The following is a 17,248-nucleotide window of genomic DNA, read 5'->3' as shown; positions in this document are numbered from 1 at the left end:
GTGGTGTCAAGTTAATTCCTGCCACAGACGGCCTGGTCAGCTTTATTACTTGATTTCAGCAAATCAGACAGGTTTGCTTTGCTCTAGGAGAAACTTTGCAGCTAAGACAAAACGAGACCACTTGTGTGCAGCCAGTGCTTCGGCATCTCACAGCTCGCCAGCCAGAAGTGTCCTGCGGGTGTCCCTGTGTCAGCATCACCTGCTGGTGGGCAGCCGGGAGCCACCTGGTGCTACTGGGACCCGTGCTCATCTCCCTGCCTTCTCCTGGACTCATTTCAGCTGCGGTGCGAGGGTGGGGGGGTTCTCTGGAGCTCCGCCAGGATCAGCTTTGGGTTTATGCTGCTGGGGGAAGCTGGGGTGACTCTCAGTATGAGCCTGAAGTGTGAGCCTGATCTGGTGAACTTGGGCTTCCTTTGGGGGTTCGTAAAGAACCGGGCACCTCTGGAGAGACGTTTGCTTCCTTCTGAGATAGGTGCCGGGGTCATCGGCAGCTTGCCCTGTGTGTGCTGGTGTCTCGCTGCTGACCACGAGGAAGCCCCAGGACTTGCTCGGCCTTGGAATTTCCATTCCTGGCTATCAAAAGAGAGGTGAGATGTCATCTTGTCTTTGGTAGCTACAGGTGGTTAAGCTCACCGCTTCCTTACTGCAAACGCTGGCCCCGTTTTATTTTTATTAACACACGGTGGGAAGGTGGCTGCAGAGCGCTGCACAGCATCAGCCTCCCCTTGGTGTGGTCCCTGCTCGTGGAGGTGTCTCTGTCCTGCTCCCAAGCCTCATTTCACAGCAAGTTATTTTACCTAAATGTAATTTCCTTAAAACAAAAGGCATGGAAGGGAGAGATGCAAATAGGTCAGATCAAAATCCTGGCATTTGAGGATTTACAGCAGTCTTCAGGCAGATGACAAAAAAAAAGTGTTTTGTTGTTTTTTTATTAATCAAATGCAGATTGTCCCCTCCTTTCCTTTGGTTTTCCTCTCCAGCTGATGATGTGAGGACTGGCAGAGCTCAGGTGCATGTGGCTGCTTTGTGTAAGTTGGCTCCAGTGGGGAGCAAAGTGCCTTAAGCCCAAATGAGGCTCGTGTCCAGCCCCGAGGCTCTTGCAGCAGCTGGGCATCCTCACGGTCTTCTGGGAATGTGGATCACAGGACAGCACGTGCGAGATGTGAACCGGGTTGTATTAAACGTGCAAAACGCCCACGTGGTGCCTGACAGCCTCAGGTTGCAGGGGAGTGCTGCACAGGCAGGTGGTGAAGGAGAACCGGGAGGAAAATGCAGATATTGGCGTGTTTTAGCAACAAAAGCTGAACCCCAAAGGCCAGAAAACACTGGCTGTTCAAATTAATTTGCTGTAAAGATGTAATGTGCAGGCTGTGCTGTGAAGGAGTCCCTGGTAAGCTGGTTCTGCTTGGAAAAGGAAATGCGTTTTCCCAAAGTGAGGAAGATATTTCCCAAGGATCCCTTGCTTCTCACTTAAAAATCATTGTATTGTAATAGCTGTTTTCTACAAAAAAATAGAAAGGCTTTAACTCTGTTTGTCTCGCTGAAAAGGAACCATTTGAGGTACGATTAAAATGCTGATGGCTTCTAATGAGACCAGAGACCTTTTGTGGGCAGGAGATGCCTTCCGAGCAGTGGTTTCTGCTGGGTTCCCTTGTGTCTGCAAGGCGAAACCAACGCAGACCTTGCAGAGCGACAGAAAGAGGTGGAAATGGAAGCAAGGAGATGTTCAGCGCTCTTCTCCATTCGTGTCTTGATCCTGTTCCAGTAGAGCCAGGGAGATCGTGGCTTGGCTTTGGTGACATTGGCCAGATCGATGGGGGAGCACCGAGGTGCCGAGCACCTTGTCCTGCGCCACGGGAAAGGTGACGCTGCCTTGCACAGACGCCCTGTGCTCTTTATGGCACAATCCAGCTTCCAAGGAAAGCTGCAGCAGAAACGGCCCTGCCGGGTCCTTTTGGAGCATTTGGTGACCCTGCTCTGAAATGTCAGCAGGAGCAGCCTGCCGTTAGCACTCGGTGAGGACACGGGCGGCCTCCTGATGGAGGTCAGGTCCTGGGCTGCTGCTGCCTGTGCACTGCTGGCCGAGCTCCCAGCGCTGTGGGCTCACGGCACACACACACGGGTCAGTCTCTTCTAACCAGGACATAAGCTAAATGCAGGAAGGACACTTCTACAGCTGCACAGCAGTTTGTTTATTTTATGGCTGAGCTAGAAGCTGCTTCGACAGCTGTTTAGGACTGGTGCGCAGATCCCTCTTGCTATGGAAGTAAGGCTGCGTTGATGGCCACATGCAGGTGGCCAGCAGGAAGCAGTGCTGTGCTCGCTTGGTGATGGACAGCGCTGTAGCCTGCTTCCAAAAGCAGAAGTGTTGATTCAGCCTTCTTCCAGATTTATTTAGAAATCTCCTAGGGAGGCTGTTGTGTGAGAGTTACGACACCTCTTTCCTTGGCATAGCCAGCCAAGAGCAGATGAAGCCAAAAATAGGCAGCAATATCTGATACCTGACGTGTGAAAATCACAGGCATGTCTCCATACCACTTCTATGTGATGGAGTCTCTCTGGGTAGCACGTTTGCTGGAAAGGCATCTCACCGAGGTGTCAAGGCACAAGGAGACGACAAATCCCCTGTTGCTTCCCTCTGAATGACCCCAGAAGGGTGATTCTCCCCTTCTTCTCGTGAGACCCCACCTGGGGCCCTGCGTTCAGCTCTGGGGCCCCCAGCACAAGAAGGACAGGGACCTGTCAGAGAGAGTCCAGAGGAGGCCATGAGGATGATCAAAGGGCTGGAGCAGCTCTCCTATGAAGACAGGCTGAGGGAGTTGGCTTTGTTCAGCCTGCAGATGAGAAGGCTCTGGGGAGACCTCATAGAGGCCTTTCAGCCCCTAAAGGGGGCTACAAGAAAGCAGAAGAGGGACTCTCTGCCCCTTTCCCGTTCATTTATAACCGCCGTGGAGATCTCTTCCTGCACACGTGCGCGTGGCGTGGAGGAGCCCGAGGGCACGCAGGTGCTGGCGGAGATTCGTGCGCTCCTGGTGCCAGAGCCGCGCAGTGCCAGGCAGGAGATGTTCTCCTCGCCAGAGCTAATCAGCAGCAGCCACTAACAATGCGGGCTTATTAGCTGTGTCTTCCACACAAAGAGTAATTAGGGAGGAAGCGGCCGTCTTGACAGCCTGGTGCTGTAATTAGGGACTGGAAACGGTTTCTAGAACTGGAAGGAGCGGAGATGAACCCTGAGCTCCATCCACATGGATCTGCAAATAGGGGCCCCGTGTACAGCTCAAATGGATTTATTTTTTGCTTCTTTACTGACGAGGCTGCGCTGAAGGCCAGCACAGCACTTCTGGGGGAGAATATGCTGCGTCAGTGAACTGCCTGGCTCTGTGGGTGTGCGGTTCCCGGCCAAACCCGGATTGGGGGTAGATGATGGATGAGCAATTCCAGGGGCAAATTTCTGGTTTAGAGGATGTATTTCCACTAAGTCCTGGATAGTAACTGCTGTGTGGAGAGTAGCATGTGGCCAAACATTAGTGAGCCACCGCCCTTCCTGCCTTGTAGTCCTGCGGAGATGAAATTATTGCTGCTGTGCCTGTAATTCATGGGATTAAAACTGGCTTCACACTCACTCATCCAACAGAAAACTAAGCCGGTCACCAGGGGGAAGGATGCAGAGTGGAGTTTGGTGAGTAATGCGGGCTCACTGCAGGGGTGGACAAACCCTGAGGAGCCTCAAGGTGCAAACTGAGGCTCCCTGGTTGCCCTGGGCCTGGCACGGACTTGGACAGCACAGGGCTGGCTCAGTTAAAGGGCGCTGTGCCTCGCCCCTTCCCAGAAGGGAACCGATGATGGGACAAGGTCACTGAAGGCAGTGATGGGCAGAGCAGCTCCGATAGTGTCTGGAGCTGGCTGGGTCAGCATCCAACCCCGAGGGAACAGCTTGCTTTGCTCCTTCCAGCTCACAAGTAATACCTTCGCCCCTTACCCGAGCAGTGCGTGGCTGCAGGGCTGGGTTCTGCCTGGAGGCAGTGAGCGTGACTGTGGCAGGAGCACTTCGGATGCACCTCTTCTGAACAAAACCCCAAAGCACTGCAGCACGGGGCTGGGAAGGTCTCTCCATCACAAAGAGAGCATTTAATGGCTGAATTCTTCACGCCTGTGCCAAGCTGGCAGGTGACGCGGTACAGCAGGTTCTTGCAGGTGTTCCTGGCTGCTTAGGGCACGTTCCTGTGCTGGCTGCATTCCTCACCTTCAAAATATAAAGCCTCACGCTGGAACTGAAGGCAGAAACCTGCTCCAGGAGACAGAGGTGTTGGAGGCAGGCCCAGATAGTGCCGTGATGTCTGGCGAAGCCTCCTGGAGCCCCTTGCACTGGCTTTGCATCAGGTCATCAAGGGCACCAGCAAGAAAGACTCTGCCTTCTTTAGCGGGTTATTATTTTCTGTTAAGACCAGAGCGTTTGGAAAGCTTTGGAAAACATTTTCTGTCTCCTGGACTCTTTCCTTCAAGCAGCTCTCCCCTGCAGCAGCACTGAGGCGATGGCACCCGTGGTTGTGAAAGATGGAGAGGCAGCCGAGAACAGATTGCTTTCGTTGCACCTTGCAAGCTTCTGGAGCGTCACCTTGCTGCTGAGGTTCTGTCGGGAGGGACCCCACGTTGGCAGTTGGCTCAGGGGGTGGCAGAGAGGCTCCGACCACAGCCACGGGCTGCCAGGCTGTGGGGATGCTGAGCGCTGTCACTTGCTTTGAGCCCTGCCCGTGATTTGTCACCGAGCGGGACTGATAAAATTCTCTTTCTGTTTGTAGGAAGCGAGCTCTTCGGGCTGTTTGCCCATTCATGATTTTTCTTTTGCCCCCCTCGAGGAGTTTGGTGCTTTGTTTCCTGCCTGCCCTGCTGTGTTTGGGAAGACTCGCTGCCCAGAAAGAGGAGAGAAGAAGGGAGGAGGAAGGGAAGGCAGCAGAGCTGCCCAGGGTGAAAGCGGCCATGTGCCTGCGCTCTGTGCCGAAGCATCCTCAGAGGTGGTGCTTTAATCTCTCAGTGATATTTAGCAGAAACACGAAGCTTTAGGAAGGAAATAGGTGCTTCGTCTTCGTGCCACTGCCCTGGCGCATCGTGCACTCAGTGTTGGAGCAGGAGTGGCTCGGCAGCGAGCTGGGTGCGGTGCTGTGCAACCCCCTCATCGGTACCTGCAGCTTTGCTGCGTTCCTCGCTCGGTGAAAGGTCTCTTGGGTGAAATTCTGTATTTTTCTGGGGTTTCACCCTTTTGCTGTCTGTTGCTTGTTCTTTATTAAGGGACTAATAAAAGCTTTGTCTTTCCTTCCAGTTCAAAGCCTTACAAAGTCTGTCCTGGCAGCCCAGTGCTTGCAGCGAGGCTGGTGGAGGTGTGTGCTGCGGGGTGTAGCCGTGCCTGCTTGTGAGTACTGCAGGAACAGGGCTTGAAACCAAAAGCAGGAGCAGTGGGAAAAGAGCTCAGGGCAGACTCCTCAGGACTGCTCGTGAGCTGCTTTCACCCTCTCTGTGCCTGGGGCTCTCCGTTACTTGGTGGAACAAAGGGGCTGAGAGATTTCCAGGTCGCTCACATCCCTCTGTTTCCACTGACCCTTCCTGACCCATGTGGAACTGGAAGAAGGTGGGTAACTGACACCAGCTCTGATCCTCTTACACATGGGTAAGCTGAGCAGAGGTGGCTCAGGCAGATATAAACACGCATAAGGGCACGCGTTAACGGGTCGGTGTTCGTGTCGCGCTGCCTGACAGCTCAGCATGGGCAGCTCTGTGATGGTTTCTCCAAAATCTTTGCTTGTGCAGCCAGCTGAGCTGAGCTTACAAGTCTGTAGGGACACAACTGTGTGGGATGTGCGTTATCCATTGCGTTTGGCAGGAAAAAAGCTCGTCGTTTCCTGAGCTGCTCCGGACAGCGCTGCAGAAGCGGAGGTTTCAGGACAGGCTGTGTCGCTGGGGCGAGCAGTTTGAAGCCCCCAGGACTGACAAATTTTCCTGCCCTATTCCTGGTCCTGCTGTGGCCATGGTTCCGCGGGGACAGAGCTGTCACAGCCCTGTGACCTCCTCCTTGCTTACGTTTGCATCGCTGTTCGCCTCCCGGGAGCATGGTCCCCTGTCACTTCGTTCATGTTACTGAGGGCTGGCAGGGAAGCAGAGAGCTGACGGGAGCGTCGGAGCGTCCTCTGTCCATCTCCGACCGGCTTTGGGAAGAAGAGAGAGCCTGGGGCAGGCTGTGTTTTCCCTGCTGACAGGAAACGGCCAGAAAAAGACTTTTTTTTTAATTATTATTTTAATTAACACCCAGCTGTGCTGCCAGCAGTGTTCCCCGTTCCTTCCGCTCCTGGGTGCGAGGAGGGGAGGCTGCTCCTCACAGCAGCTCTGCTCCTTGCTCTGCTGAAATCGTAGCCAGGCCTGCGGCTGGAAAACATCTGAGCATCATTAAAAATGTACGTTCGGTGACGTGCTCGGAGGCTACCCGAGACCTTGGGTGGTTTTAAATAGCCGCGTGCAGGGTGCTGGGGAAGAGGAGGCAGGGATGGGAGCTGGGGCACCCCATGCCGCGGTGGGGCAACTCCTGGCGACCTGTGGGCATGTGGAGGGAGCTTTCCAGTGGGTTTTCGTCTCAAAAAAAAACTCACAAAGCAAAACAAGCCAACCCCAGTGGTGATTTTGCTGATCTGCCGGAATCCTGTCCAGCTCTGCAACGGGGCTCCTGTACCCTTGCTGGGGGCAACGCCGGGCTGCGGGACTGGTGTAAATTCCAGACAGATGTGATTAAATAACAAAGTTTGGATGTTGTTTTTCCCCACGTGCTTTGTTGGTCTGTTTGACAAGAGCAAACGATGCTCACTTATTTATGACAACGCTGTCTGTGTGGCTGAGTGTTCAGCAGCCAGCTTGGCAATAGCCCTGAAGCCTTGGGGACTGCCAGTCCTCCCTGCAGAGCTGTCTCGGGCTGTGTGTTGGTTGTGAGCTCGGAGATTACCTGGAAATTAGAGCAAGGATGCTTTAGTAAAGTGTAAATTAGTAACAAGCGTCTTGACACAGATCTTGTTGGCCCAAGACTGAGAATGGGTCACGGAGGTTTTTGCTTCCGTGTTGCTGATAGGAATCTAGCCTGAGAGTTGGGGTGCTCTGATGTGCATTTGGTAGATTTGGGATTTGGTAGAGCCCTGTGAGCCCCGTGAGCTCCCTGGGCCAAACCCCAGGAGGGAGGATCCGGGGCTGTGCTGTCGGGGTCTGTGCTGGGATCCTGGGCTCGGTGCTGCGAGATGCTCCATGGAGACGTCTCCTCCATCGTGGCTTCCCCGTGCAGATCCTCACCAGCACAGGGCTCACCAGAAACGTATTTTTCTTCCTAGTTATTTAAAGGCTTGATCAGCTGTGACGTGGCGCCCCTTGGAGGTGTGCTGGGCACCCACCGGTCTCCTTGGTCCATCCAGCTGGGGGTGCTGGGGCTGGCAGGGTGTCCTGCTTTCAGTTAGGACATCCTGGCCAGTTGTGCAGGTGTGGATGAAGCAAAGCAGCAGCCTCTGGGGACCACAATTAGCGGTATTGCAGATGAGGAGGCAGGCGGTAACACAGCAAAGCAGAGCGTTGTGCCCTGAGCTGGCCCCGCTGCTCAGGTCAGTACGCAGTGTGTCGATGCTGTTCCCAGTTGTATAACGAAAATTTTCTATTTTTATCAGGCCTTTTTTTTTCTTTTTTTTTTTCTTTCCCGGCGATGTGATGTGCAGTGTGAGCGGACAATTTCCTGGTAATGAATGGTTATTTCCCTGTAATCACACCTTCACAACCGTTCCTTTTTTTTTTTTTTTTCATTTTTATTCAGAACCGGCTGTTGGGGACAGGAAGGGGCATTTGGCTGTGCCTGACGCAGCCAACTTGCCACCGTTGGAACAATAGCATCAGCTGTGGATTTGTTTTCATCTCCAGTTGTGCTCCCTGCCAGCTCTGCTCTTAGGGATGTTCAGCTCTGGTTCAGCAGGTCCAAGCTCAGCCAGGTGGTTCTGGTGGCTGCTGGCGTGTTCCTCTGGCAATGGAGAGCGGGCCCTCACCCTGCCTCCTCCTAAAGCAAGCGTGCCACGATCTGCTTGCAAAGAAAGTCCTCCTGGCTTCTCTGGAAGAGAGTTTTGGGGAGCTTTTTAAGAAATCTGCTTTGAAGACACGTTGGAGCAGCACTGAGTAGGAGCCCACGCAGGAGCAGGGGGTCTGGAGGGAGCTGCCACCCATGGGGGACCCATGCTGGAGCAGTTTGCTCCTGGGGGATGGACCCCGTGGTATGGAGCCGTGTGGGAGCAGTTTTTGAAGAGCTGCTGCCTGTGGGCAGCCCCCACAGGCTCAGTTTGGGAAGGACGGCATCCCGTGGGAGGGACCCCACAGGGAGCAGGGGCAGAGAGGGACCGTGAAGGAGCAACAGGGAGAGAAGGTGGAAGAAGGAGGGGTGGGGGGAAGGTGTTTTTAGTTTGTTTTCTTTGTTTCTCACTGCTCCAGCATGTTAGTAATAGGTACTGAATTACATTCATCTCCCTGTGCTGAGTCTGTTTTGCCCGTGACGATATTGTTGAGTGCTCCTTGTCCTTACCTCAACCCCTGAGCCCTCTTCATCATATTTTCTCCCCCTTTCTCTCTGAGGAGTGGGGACAGAAAGTAATTGTAGTGGGGAGCTCAGCTGCCCAGCTGAGTAAAAGCCCCACATGCAGTAACCGAGGCTCTTGGCTTCTTCTCCATTCTGTTGTGGACACTGAGAACAGATCATTCCCTTCTGCTCTGCAGAAATCGTATTTCGGTCTCTCTGCAGGTTGTTTTCCAGCCCTGCTATTGTTTGCATGGATGGCTTTTTACGGTCACATCTGTTTTTGGAGTGCAGAATCCCAAACTGGGCACGGGCTGGTGGGGACTGATCGGAAAGCACGGCACGTGTCTCAGATAGCACTGCTCTGCCCATGGAACCCTGAATTTATTCACTTTTTTTAGCTCACTTTTTAATCCTTTATTGCAGTGCCCGCTGGATTTATAGCCAGCTGCGATTGCTGGCTCCTTTTTTGTGCAGTATCTGCAGGGTTGGTGCTCTCTAGCTGGGGTAGTGTGGCATCCTGCTTTTATCACGTCCTGTATTTCAGTTGCCGTTTCTACACTGTCTTCACACTCTTTTGAGCTTAAACCCTGTCTTGCTATGTGCTTTCAGCCCGTCTTTGTTGCCTGACTTAGTGGTGTGTTGGAGTTGTTTAGGTGATGGGGTAATCAGACAATCCCATATGTGCCGGAAAGAGAGAATGACGGCAAGCCAGAGAGAGCGCAGCATTTGCTGCCCAGAGTTATTGACTGGTAACATCATCGTTTTCTAATTGCAGCAATAAAATTTTTGATGGCTGGACTGCAGTCATCATTATAAAAATACTTTGTGCTTTCCCAGTGCTTTTCTTTCAAAACAGCAGAGATCCTTCCCATGCATTAATGGGCTGCAATGCCTGCTCTCCATGCAGGCTGGTACTTGAACGCTGCACAGGAAAGGGAGCAGATAACATCAGGTGGGTCAAAATTCATCACACATGCACTGCTAGGAACCTACGTGGCTTTGTGCTGCAAAGGAACAAGTAGTATTTGTTTCCCAATGGAATTTTGCAAACAAAACCTATTTCAGGTTACTCTTGGATGTGTGGTGGTGCCAGCACTGCACCGAGGCATCGACCCGAAGGCGGCTCCGGTTTTATAAAGCAGATTTTGGGCCAGGCTGATGGCTCAAAGGCGTTGCTCAGCACCAATGCGATGAGCAGCTCTGTTCACCTCCTTTGGAAATGGGTCCTCACAGCCCAGTCGCAAGGAGACAGTGAGGAGCTAGTGCCAGAACAGGTCAGGACCTATCGATCGTTTTGGTTGGCCTCCTTGTTTGCATTGACTTCCTGATGTCCTGGAAGAAATTCCTCTGCAACCTCCTGTCAGCAGCACCCTTCCTTCCAAGGAGGCACCTTGCAGGGCTCAGCCTCGTTACTTTTGTTTTGGGGTCTTGGCTCCCTCCAATTTTCTTACCAGGGCTCATTTGCCTAGGGAGCTGTAATTGATCCTGGATGAGAGGCAAAGCCATTAATCCCAGCTGCTTTCTATCCCTTTGGTCTTTTTTTTTTCCTGTCTTTTCAGTCCTTGTGTTGCTGTGGTGTTTGCTGTCCTAAAAAGAAACAAGCAAGAAATACAGGGCCATGTAACAGCGTCACTTCTCGTAGGTTTGGCTCCAACCAGTTGCAGCAGAGCAGTCGAGGAGGTTCCTGCAGTGTGTGGAAGACAGCTTCCTGGCTCAGCTGGTTAGTGAATCTGCTGGGGGCATGCCCCACAAGTCCTGCTGTTCATGAACCCAAGAAGAGATGTTGTGGAAGCATGAGGAAGCCAACGGCATCCTGCCTTGTGTCAGGAATAGTGAAGGCAGCAAGGCCAGGGAGGTGATGCTGCCCCTGTACTCAGCTCTGGTGAGGCTGCACCTCGAGTACTGCGTTCAGTTTTGGGCCCCTCACTACAAGAAGGACATCGAGGCCCTGAAATGTGTCCAGAGAAGGGCTGCGAAGCTGGTGAAGTAGTGGGGTCACCATCCCTGGGGGTGTTTACAGAAAGGCTGGAAGTGATACTTAGGGACATGGTTTAGTGGGTGATAGTGGTGGGAGGGGGACAGTTGGACCAGATGATCCTGGAGGGCTTTTCCAACCTTAATGATTCTATGACTCTGTGACTGACAAAATCACAGTTGCAGAAATCAAGAGAAATATTATTTTTTAAAAATAAGAACAGAAGAATTTGCTTTCCTTCTTTATTTCAACATAGTATGGTGGCAGATTGCTCTCTTGGCCAAGCTGTCATCCCGAGAAAGGCTCCAAAAATTTTTAAGCCATTTTTTTTTTTTATCATGTTGGTGTCTAGCCTATTTTACATACTCATTTTCAATATGTTTTTAACCAGATATGAATGCGTAAATATATATCTTCCCTATGTATGTTAGATTCTCCTTTTTATTACAACCATGTGCTATGTCTGATGGTTAACCAAAAGCGATTGATAGAAGTGATGGAGTTTGGCCTCCCACTGAGGTCGGAGGGCACCTCTGGAGCTCTCTGGTCCAACCTTGGGCCAGCTTACACCGGCTCTCTCAAGTCCTCAGGCTTGAATTTCTTCAAAACTTGAGCATTTTGATTCTGTCCACAATCCTTATGGATTTCAAACGGGTCTGGTGGGACTTTTTTAAGGTCTTCAAGCTCTGGGTCTGTTCTGCTGAGCCCTGTGGTGGGCTCCGGTGCTGCCCTCGGCTTGCTCCCACCACCTGCTCCCACTGAGCGACTTGAGGAAATGTCGCAGCTTGTCCCAACAAGCCAGTATTTGCTATTTTTAGGCATCCGTTGGCTCGAACAGCTTTCCATTTGCATTAGCAATAGAAGAAATCTCCCTGCCAGGTTGGTGATAATTGCGAAGTGATCACCCAAATTTGGAACGATTTATGACTGGTGATTTGCTCGGCTATTTTGATGATTAATTTCCAGCATAATTCTTTCCACCCAAAAAAGCACCGCCTGGGCCTGCTTCTGTGGGTGCTGTAAAAATTCATCCCGCTCTTGGCAGCCAGGCCAGACTATTAAATATAGATGCCAGTTTGCATTTAATATTCATAGCTATTAAAAGTGAGGAAAGCAGATGAGTTTTTTGGAGCCAACGTGGAAATTGCTCCAGAATTGCTCCAAAGGAGTGGCCGGGGATCAGCACTGCGATAATTCCTGATGGGGAAGGCTCCCAGTTCTGCACCGGGGTGGTGGCAGCAGGGAGAGCAGTTTTAAGAGGACCAGAGGGACAGACAGAGCCTCCTGGTGCAGTGAGTGTGATTTCCACGGTGCTTTTTTGCCTGTCATTGCCTCCGCCAAGGTTGGCTTTGGTGCTCGCCTGCCCTCACAGACCTTCTCTGTACTGCCTGGGGAGGAGAAGAGGCTCCTGTCAAAGTGGCGTGGGGTTTCTCGGAGATGCTCCTATTGAAACACCTTAGGATTTCTCCTGTGTTTACCTACAAAGCGCCTTGACAGGTATGGGAAAAGTCAGGAGCAACAAGGGGTAGAGCTGCAAAACAGAAGTCCGGGTCTGGAAGATTGCTCGCTTCACATTGAGCTTTGCAGCATCATCCCCCATCGTGTTTCTTTGTGCCCTCCCCAAAAACAGGAGACGTGGAAAGGAAAAAAGTCAAAACAAACATAAAATCCCACCAAGCTCAACATAAAAGCTTGCTTTAAGGAAGCCAAACCAAACCTCTCCAGCCCCAGAGAACAGCGCGGCTCCTGCAGCATGGGCTGGGCAGGAGGAAGGCGAGGAACAGGGGGACAGGGGCTGTGGTTCTCAAGGTCACCCCCAGGCAGAGGGAATCAGGTGCCGTGTCCGGTGGTGATTTGGCAGCCAACATCTCCCTGGGTGCTTGCTGCCGAGGCCAGGTGAAGGCGCTGGTGGTCAGAGCCCCAAAATGAGGTGGGAGAAGTGCCCCTAACTCCCTGCCTAGAAGAGCACTGAGCTTTCCTCCTCGTTATTGCTTCGAGCAGCTCATTAGCCCTGCAGAGTTCGTTAAAACCACTGACACCATTCACTCCAGGCTTACTCTGTGATCCGTTGCAAAGTTTGAAGCCTCCACCTCAACGTTTTGGTGGTGTTGGCAGCAGCCAATGTGCTGGAGCCCCTCTCCAAGCCACGCAGGAGCAGCGCATTTGCTGTTTTAGCATCCTTCATGTGTCAGCGTGGTCGCTTGTGCCTTCAGGTTTCTGGGGGCACCCGGCTGGTGGGAGGGGGCTTCGTGCCTGGGGAACGTGCCTTCGTGCACGGTGTGGAGGGGTCCCTGGCCACTCCCCTGCCACCTCCAGTGTCACCAGTGTCCCTGGAAGACTGCAGCACAGAGAAGTACCTCTCCTTCCAGCCCGCGTGCAGCTTTCCACCAGCACTGGGGAAACAGCAAGCTGTATTGAGCTGAGGGAAGCTCAGGGGGCAGAAAATAGGGATATAAAGGGAGCCTTACCGGGCTCCTCGTGAGCTGGTGCTGCAGGCGCCGAGGGCTGGTGTTGCTCTCCGGGGCTGCTGGGCTGAGAAACAGCCCGAGGAGGCTTACGGCCGCCGGCTGCTGATCCATTTTACGCAGCTTAAATAGCATCAGGGCTCCAAAAATAATCCTCCAAGCTTGCAGCGAGGCTGCCTGTTCCTATAGCAACTGGTTCATGCCAGTGCCCTACAAACGAAAAGCAAAACAGATTTCCTTTAAGTTCGGTCACAAGTCAAAACAAAGTACGGAAGAGGGAACGAAAGGGTTGTAGGGGGCCCTTTGTAGTGCACGAAGGAAGCACGGGCAGCAAAATGAAAGCTGCTTGTGGTCCTGGGGCAGGTGGGCTGTGAATTTGGGGTCTTGGCCACGCGGTGGTGAAGGCGCAGGGCTGCTGCTATCACCCCACCTGCGCTCCGAGCTCCCCAGCAGCAGGGGCTATTGGTTTATGCAGTTCCTGAGGGCATTTGTAAGCCCAGGTCGCTGAAATTGGGAAGCCCCCTGTGGGGTGAGGTTGCTGGGCAGGTGCTGGGCGGGTTTGGGGCAGTTTTTGTCCTCAATGATGAGACCTGAATGGTCTCTGTCTCCATGGGTGTTTCCTGATCCCCGGGGTGTCTCACCACGTACTTCAGCAAACCTTGGGCTGTTCTCCCCCAGGTGGGAAGCGATGGCTGAGAAGGGGCCGATGCCAGCACAGGGTCCAACCCTGTCCCCAAAACTTTTCCTGGTGGCACCAAGAAACCAGCTGGGAAGAGGCTGGCTTTGCCTGACCCTACTGCTTTTGGGTACCAGCCGGTACCCCGCTGGGCTGGGGTCTTGCAGGGCTTCGGGGGGTCCCGGTGGTCATGGCCAGGGGCTGGAGCTGTGTCCTTGGAGTCGGCTCCACTCCAGTGAGTGCCGGAGGTGGTCTGGGGGCTCTGCACAAATTTTTGTCCTTTAGCTCGCTCTGATTTAATCGTCACCATGCCTCCATTTTTCCTTCTTCCCGTGCGCTGATTTCAGTTAATTACAGCAAATTATGTTGCTGGTGAGCGGATGTTTGTATTTTACCGTGACTTACAGGGTTTGAGCTGGGTCTCTCTGAGCTCAGGCACTCCCAGGTGCTGTGTAAGAGGGAAGGGGAGGAACATTCCCCCGGGACAGCCTTGGCTGAGGGGTCCCTGGCTGAGCACAAGGAGCAGCACCGCAGGCGGCACGGTCGGACCCAGGCATTTGTCTGATTCTGTGCAGTGGAGAGAAGATGGGGACGGGGAGGATTTGGGGGTTAAATGCTGCCTGGGGGCAGGCAGAAAGATGCTTCCTGCTGCTCGGCGCTCCTACAGCGCAGTTTTGGCAGTTTTTGTGAATAGCTGAGGTTGCCTTTGGGAAGTATCGCTCGCGTCTGCAAACAGGAGAATCCCAGATCTGGTTCTTCCCCTGGTGCCACGCAGAAGTAACGGTGTTTTGTGGCAGCTGCCTGGTGTCCGTGATGGAAAAGTTTGGAAAATCAGCCCCCAGGGGGGATTTGGTTACTTTTCCTTACTGATGGCTTCAGTTTTGCTGCTGGCTCTGTTGAAGTTGGTTTTCTGGAGCTGCAGCTGTAACCATCCCCGTTGTACCTGATGGGTGCTGATCACGGCTTTCTGCCCGCTGCAGGGGGGAAGGTTTGGGGCAGAGGCAGTTTTTAGGACCAGTCCCTTGGGTGAAATTGATTTCTCTGGCACAGCGCGCTCCTGGCAGCGCCAGCGGCTCCACTTGGAGACGTGTGCAAGGAGAGGGGCCGCCTCCCCAGGTGTCACCCCCATCCCTCAGCCTTAGCAGCCCTGAGAGTCCCGGTGGCAGCAGCAGGAGCCCTCCTGACACCTTGGGGTGCTGTCCCAGGTTGCTGTCAGTGCCGGGCTCCGCGTCCCAGCACAGAGGGATGCCAGCGGGGTGGCCAAGCAGGGGGTCAGGGCTGGGCTCGTGCCCTTCCCTCTGCCCCGACGCATCCCTGCCTGCGTGGAGGAGGCGGCAGGAGGCAGGAGGTCCCCCTGCCCGCTGGTACAGTCCGGGGGTAACCATGGAAACTGTTTTTTTTTTTTTTTTCTTTCTCCATCCCTCCCTTTGCAGATGACTCGGGCGATGAGGAGCCCGCCTCGCAGTCAGACAAGAGCGAGCTGCACGGCACGCTGAAAACCCTCTCGAGCAAGCTGGAGGACCTGAGCACATGCAATGACCTGATTGCCAAGCACGGGGCCGCCCTGCAGCGCTCGCTCAGCGAGCTGGAGAACCTGAAGCTGCCGGCCGAGAGCGGCGAGAAGATCAAGGCGGTGAACGAGCGAGCCACGCTCTTCCGCATCACCTCCAATGCTATGATCAACGTGAGTGCTGCCGCGTTCGCGAGCAGGCAGGGCGAGGCTTTTTCTCCTCCTCCTTCTCTTCTTCCTTTGCCCTTCCCCTCTTGCACGGGTGCCGAACCTCTCCAAACTGCCCCCAGAGCGTGGCAAAGCAGAGGTTTGGGGTGCTGGGGGCTTTTTGGCCACCGCTGGCTGCAGCTTGCAGGCTGGCACGGCGATTCAGAGTCTGCTGCAGGTTCAGAGCCAAGTCCCTCTGTCACTTGTGCTGGCTTCCCACCTGCTTTTGGATGGCTTCTGGTGGGACGTGGGGCTCGTGGGGCTGCCTCTGTTGGAGCGAAGCAGCTCCTGGGAGCGCCGGCTTCCCTGGGGAGGGGAGGAGAGAGCAAAAGGACATAAAATATTGAAAGGGAAAAAGGAAATCGAAACCTGACAGGCACGGAATAACATACGAAGGCAGAGCTCGGGGAATCGCCGAGGTAGCGGCGCTGTCCCAGCCCTGATGAGCGGAAAGGAGGCCGCGTGTCACTCTGTGTGTGCTCAGGAATAATCAGCCCAGCGGCTGCACACCGGGTGCTCACTGGGGAGAGGCTTTCCTGAGCTGGGGTCCCCGTGCAGCGCTGCTGCTGCTGCTGCCCCGAGTTCCTCCGAGTTTCGGTGTGCCAGCAGGAGGCGAGGGGGTGCAGGAGCAGCTGGGGAGGGGGCTTTGGCAGCAACCCCTCGGGAAGGGGCGATACCTGCTGCCTCGGCGTGGGTTGGTGAGTCCAAAACACGGAGTAAGAGGGGCTGTGGTGCTGGGGGTGTCCGGGGTGTGTTCCAACAGTGTCCTTTTCTGTGTTTGTTGAGCCGCTGGGGGAGATGCCAGAAGGAAAGAGGGAAGAAGCAGGACGGGAGGGGGTGGCAGCCTTTGGGGGTGCTCGCGGCTCTCCCCGCTTCCTGCTGAGTCCCTTGTTCTGCGGAGAGGGGACAGGGCCAGGAGCAGAGCCCAACCCCATGCAGCTGGGACCCCCGGGACAGGTGGGGAGAGCTGGCACCCCGGGAGCATTTCTGCACCTCCATTTACCCTGTTGGCACGGGGTGATGCCCTCTGGGCTGTCAGCCCCTGCTACAGCCTCTCCTGGGGCAGGGGTGGCTCTGAGCACCGCAGAGCCACTGAAACCTTCCAGATGGGAACGTTAAACCTCGCTGTGGAAAAGCACTTGGGACCAAGCCATCTCCTGGCAGTAGCAGGGAGGATGCTCTCTGCGTGCCCACGTGGGTCCTGGCAGGCCCCTCGGGACCACGCGAGCTGCTTTCGGCGTACAAATGGCTCCGTGGGGTCTGTCTCTGATTTGGGATTGGGTATGGGATGGGGCCGGCCAGGCGTGTGTCCCGGTCCCGTTTCCACCTGGCTGCATATGATGGGATTATGTAAATGTCCCCACGCCGTGGGGGGCAGCAGCAGGCAAGTAGAAATAAGTAAATACATATGTAAATACTACAGCTCTGCTGGTAAAAGGTGACCTCTGCGCTGCAACCGCGCTGTGCTGGGGGTCTGGGTGCCCTCTGCAGCCCCCCCTTCTCCTTGGGAGGTCATCCCCCTGGGCTCCTGCGCGAGGGATAACGGGGAGGTTGGGGCAGGGGGGAGCAGGAGGTGCCGGATCTTTGTGGTCCTGGGGAGGATTGGAAAGGCAGCGGGACAGCCCTAAAATCTCCAAAATCTGCGCACAGACCTCCGGCAGCTGCCCGTTCGCTCCTCTCCGTCCTTCTTTTTGAAGCCTTGCGTAATAACGCATCGGGTGAGACACGTGGGAGAGCTCAGCCCAGCCGATGCCTGGAGCTGGAAGAGCGACAGCAACGCGGAGCCACAGAAAAGCAATCTGCCGTGGGGGAGGAGTGGGAGGTACGTCAAAATAAGAGG

At 54.3% G+C, this 17,248-nt stretch overlaps 1 protein-coding gene across 5 annotated transcripts in view; it reads left to right on the top strand.

Moving 5' to 3' along the window:
* The window catches only part of OSBP2 (oxysterol binding protein 2), a 73,165-nt gene that overhangs the window by 36,580 nt on the left and 19,337 nt on the right, over positions 1-17,248 (top strand). For all 5 annotated transcript variants that reach the window (XM_072024151.1, XM_072024152.1, XM_072024154.1 and 2 more), the window contains one exon: positions 15,125-15,375. In XM_072024151.1, the coding sequence (XP_071880252.1) occupies positions 15,125-15,375 (251 nt within the window). The remainder of the gene's footprint in view (positions 1-15,124; positions 15,376-17,248) is intronic.

This window comes from Anas platyrhynchos, chromosome 16 (genome assembly GCF_047663525.1).
Source record: "Anas platyrhynchos isolate ZD024472 breed Pekin duck chromosome 16, IASCAAS_PekinDuck_T2T, whole genome shotgun sequence".
Lineage (NCBI taxonomy): Eukaryota > Metazoa > Chordata > Aves > Anseriformes > Anatidae > Anas > Anas platyrhynchos.
Note: the sequence above shows the minus strand (reverse complement) of the source record. Positions and strands in the feature narration are given on the sequence as shown.